Genomic DNA, 4,454 nt, shown 5'->3' with positions numbered 1-4,454 from the left:
ATACAATATCACAGTGTCTGAAAAAGGTGTCCGTGTAATCTTATGGTTCGGATTAGTCATCAAAGGTCTCGTGGTTCGTATTAACGTCACTGCTGATGTCAAACAAGAAAGAGGGCCGGTGAGAAACAGACGAGAAACGAACAAAGACGAAACCATAATATATTTAGCCCGGTGGAGACATGCGTTCTCTCACAAAAAAACACCATCTGGCCAAAAGCTGAAATTTTTTGGTCAGTATACAAATGCACATTGCGAAAATATATACCATATACATGAAGGACGAATTTTTCCATGTCTATCTGACTTAGTTTCGAAAAATCTTGACCTACTAGCATATAGACTTGACCAAAAACAAACGCTTCGCTTTTGTCATAAGTTCAAATAGTTGGTTTCTCATATATTTTGGATACTATTTTTCTCGATATCCTTACTTTCATCTCTTCTTCTTTTTTTCTTGGGGCATGCGATTTTGAGATCGTGTATCTTTTAATGAAATCTTAATTGCTCGCATACTTGTCAAGTTATAACTTATAATATAATGGATGCATTTAAAATTAAGTGGTCTAGAGATTACATTAGATACTAGCCACTTTAGCTGATGACTTGGTGGTAACCATGCAAATAACATATCCTTGGGATTGGGAAACGAATATGCTGTTTCATATTCCAATGTGTGGTCCTCATTTAATGGACAGTGAACACCTCTGATCAATTCGAATAGAAAATGCACCCAAATCGCCACGAAAATCGCCACGATACAACTCTAGGCGATATATTTCGTTTTCAATCTTCCAAGTTTAAGCGATGAAACTAATGTCTTTATTTCTCTAAGTATCAACAGCACAGTACATTGTTCCCTCGCCAGATATTACAATAGATGACTAGTCCTCAAACTGTTCGTCTCACACAATACAGTCATCTACTGCTTCCGTCAGAATGTTCTGCTTCAATGCCTTCTGTTCTCTTCACTTGACATGCTTCAAGAACCAATTCAAAGTGTCTTCTTGGGCCTCTTCGGCGCTCTTGACCACCAATTCATTGTCGTCGTCGTACCTCACACTCCATCCATGACTAACACCAGGGAATATCTTCACATAGCTCTCAAACTGCAAAACCGGGGTCTTTGAATTAGCGATGTGTATAAATAACCAGGAAGGGAAAGTGCTTTGCAAGCGAAATGATGGGAACGTGGAAAAACGATTGCATTTTCTGACAATAGGTTTGCAACCAACGAAAAGCATCCTAAGAAGCTTACTTCAGTTTTAGCCGACATGATCTCCCCAAACTTTTCAGTTGTTCCGGCGGGGAAGAATGGTCGATCTCAGCTCCCAATATAGCAGTTGGAATCTTGACAGCTGAACAAAGAACAGAAGAAAATAAGGTCTTTTAAGGCTTCCAGTTTAAGGAACACTTCTCAAGTAGACAAAAGTCGTGCCATCGATTTTTTGTGATTGACCGGACATGTTATAGCGAGTTTCTTCGTCACTCTTGGCTGCATTGCATACTCCCATCAGAATTCATATAGTTTAATTGTTCATGAGCATTTCATAATAGGCGATAAAGGCTCCCGTGCCAAGTACCAAGTCTTATACCCTCATGAAGAAATTATATCGCTGCGACTGAGAAGAAAATAGCAAGTCCATGTTTATTGGCATAGCTTTACCTTTGATTGCATCTTCGGTCATAGGACCGGGGTGCAGAATAACTGCTGCTTGAATGTCTTCAGTGCCTGCTAATTTCACCAGCACCACTCCTGAAAAGAATAGGCAAGCTCTTTTTAACAACTTGAAAGAACTTTTCTGCAAGTCAACAAAACTAGTTTCTCAATGGTCAATGTAGAACTGTTAAAAATATAAATATGCGCGGAAGTATGGTTTTGGTATTGATGATAGTTTTTTATTAGTGATGTTGTGTGCAAGTGTATGATATAGTTTGTAGAGGATGAACAAGGGATAAACTAGGATAATTAAAGGATAAAGAACATGGGATATGGGATATTTTGAGAAGGTTTATGGGACAAAAATAGTTTCATTAGTTGGATAAAATAATTTTACAATAGTTGAAGGAAGTGTTGGTGAGGGAGCATGATGTGGTTTTTATGGTTAGCTCCCTTTCACCAAAACATGGAGCACTTGCTCCTTTATATAGGCTGCCAAAGTAGGTGGAGGAAGTCTCTACACTTCTCTACAAATAGCTACTAACATAAGACAGAGAATTCTAAACTTCTCTTGAAGCATTCTAGAATTCTAGACTTCTCTTGAAGCATGGACTTCTCTAGACTCCTCTTACTTGTTCTAGGATTTTCTTTGATGCTTGGCTTTTGCTTGCTTGCATTCCCATGTGAATTTTCTAGATTCAACTAGCAATCTCCATTCTCAACAATTCTAGAAGGTTCTCACCTTAATGATTAAGTTAGTAGTTCTAGATATTTTTAGAGAAAATGGATCACAATTTCCAACAAGAACAAATTTCCCATTTCTTAACCCAACAACCCCCTCAAAACTGGGAAAGTGAATTCAGAAAATTTTACCTCCCCAACAAAATCCTGCAGCCCCAATGGTAGACACACCTTTGCTCTTAAGAGCAGCAATCACTGGCTTGGCATCTTCATGCCCTTTATCCTAAAGAAGCAAATTAAGTAAACGTTTATAAAAAGACTGTCTAAAAGTCGGTAACATCAAAATTCATGAGGCTTTTATTCTACTTATGCTGTTTCATGTTTTGCATTTGGAATTTTATATAATAAAGATCTTGCTGGGCGTCGAAAATCTTTGAAATGACCAGCAATCTCCAACCAGGTCTAAATACCAATGCAACTTACACCGTGTGATTCGAGTCTACAAATCAAGTTTGCACAGTAGAAAGCCCCTTGTTTCCTCTGAACTTCTAAATGTACTGTCACACTTTCACAGCCTGAAGGAGTGAAAAACTCACCGTGCCGTGATTCTTAAACCAAGCTTCAAAATTGAAATTAGGACTAGTGAAATCAATAATGGGATCTCCGTAAAAGAAATCAGGTACAGCCACCAAGAATCCCGCGGATGCAATTTTATCTGCGAGTTTCCTACACAACGAAAGCATTCCGCAAATAAGTATGACAATTTGAAAAGGTAACTCTTATCATTCTCAATCTTGTTAAAACATAGAATTATGCCGGGACTGTCAAGAAGGCAACCCCAGCTTATGTGATTTTGGTGTTGCAACTAAGGATAACTCTATCTCAAGATGAAACCGAATTACATGACCAGCTGAGTCATATTAGTAGCAGAAATCATTAGAACAAAGAAAACTGTGATTCATATTGAATCAAGCGATGTATATAAAATGTCAGCTGGACTATGCCATGAAGTCCCGCGTGTATATACAATTCAACAAATGATGTTTTAACTTGGAACAGAAGAACGCCAAACACACTTATCCAGAATGAACTGGCTTCGCCCTCAAGTGCCATCTAATGCTCTTCGTCATCACAGGTGAAAGGTGAACGGAAAAGCAAAGCTTTCAAATGTATGCTATCCGGAGAATACAGAGTTTATTCACCATGAAACGTCAAAAGATGGCACTAGAGAACAACATATACATAGAACAACTTGAGAAAGATTCCATACCTCAGCTTAGGAGCCTCATACCCTGCACAAACAGATGAGCAAAGATCATCAATCAAGCAGCAATATCATGGACCAATCGAAAAGCACAAGAACGACAAAGAACCAAGGAGATATACATAATTGACCAAAAGAAAAGACCCAACTGAGAGAAACACCACAAAATCAAAATTAAAGAAATGGGCCAGTACCGAAAACATCGGCGATGAGAAGAACAGCACGCTTGGAATCGGAAGGGCCGGTGACGTAAGTCTTGAGACCTGCAAGCTCTTCAACGTGTCCTGCTCCGCAAGTGGAGCTCAGGTTTGGTGGGTTCTCAAAACACTGAGAGCTCGACATTTTCCTTTCTTCCTCAGAAATCTGGTGAAAGTGGGACGCACTAGGAGTGAGGAATCGGTGCAAGAACGGGACAAGTTGTGATAAGGAAAAGATGGAGGGCCTCAAGGCGTCATTACATGCGTCACTCGGGCAACAATAACTTCCTCACGTCGAGACGTAGAAGATGGTAGGGGCGACATTGACTTGACTCGGTGGGAAGGTATAATATTTGGCTAGTGGGCCCCAAAAGAAGAAACATAAAAGAAGTTGAAAAGTCAATAAAGTAAAAAGAAGAGAGGAGAGGGCTCGGTTAAATAGAAGCTGAGGGTCCTCAACCAGAAAGAAAGAAAGAAGAGAAAGGGGAAGAAAGGAAAAGAGTTTTAGCACGTGCACACCTTGAACGCCTCACCAAGCCAACTCGACCCCATAACACAGCACCCGGTAAGAGATTAGGCTCCTCGTTCATCCAATTGAAGTAGTTTATGGGTTTAGGGTTCAAATTCGGAACTTTTAGAAAATCCAGCGGCAAAG

The 4,454-nt window shown here is 39.7% G+C and overlaps 1 protein-coding gene across 1 annotated transcript; it reads right to left on the bottom strand.

The window, feature by feature from the left end:
- Positions 1–737: 737 nt before the first annotated feature.
- Positions 738–4,032, bottom strand: LOC104414905 (endo-1,3;1,4-beta-D-glucanase). Its single transcript, XM_010026128.3, is given in 8 exon segments — positions 738–1,106; positions 1,256–1,287; positions 1,290–1,355; positions 1,664–1,753; positions 2,531–2,621; positions 2,935–3,064; positions 3,609–3,630; positions 3,797–4,032. Coding segments are annotated over 8 exon segments (720 nt in total). The 5' UTR covers positions 3,945–4,032; the 3' UTR covers positions 738–965.
- Positions 4,033–4,454: the final 422 nt, after the last annotated feature.

Source organism: Eucalyptus grandis, chromosome 8 (genome assembly GCF_016545825.1).
Source record: "Eucalyptus grandis isolate ANBG69807.140 chromosome 8, ASM1654582v1, whole genome shotgun sequence".
Classification (NCBI taxonomy): domain Eukaryota; kingdom Viridiplantae; phylum Streptophyta; class Magnoliopsida; order Myrtales; family Myrtaceae; genus Eucalyptus; species Eucalyptus grandis.
The sequence above is the reverse complement of the archived record's forward strand: the minus strand, read 5'-3'. Positions and strand labels throughout refer to the sequence as shown.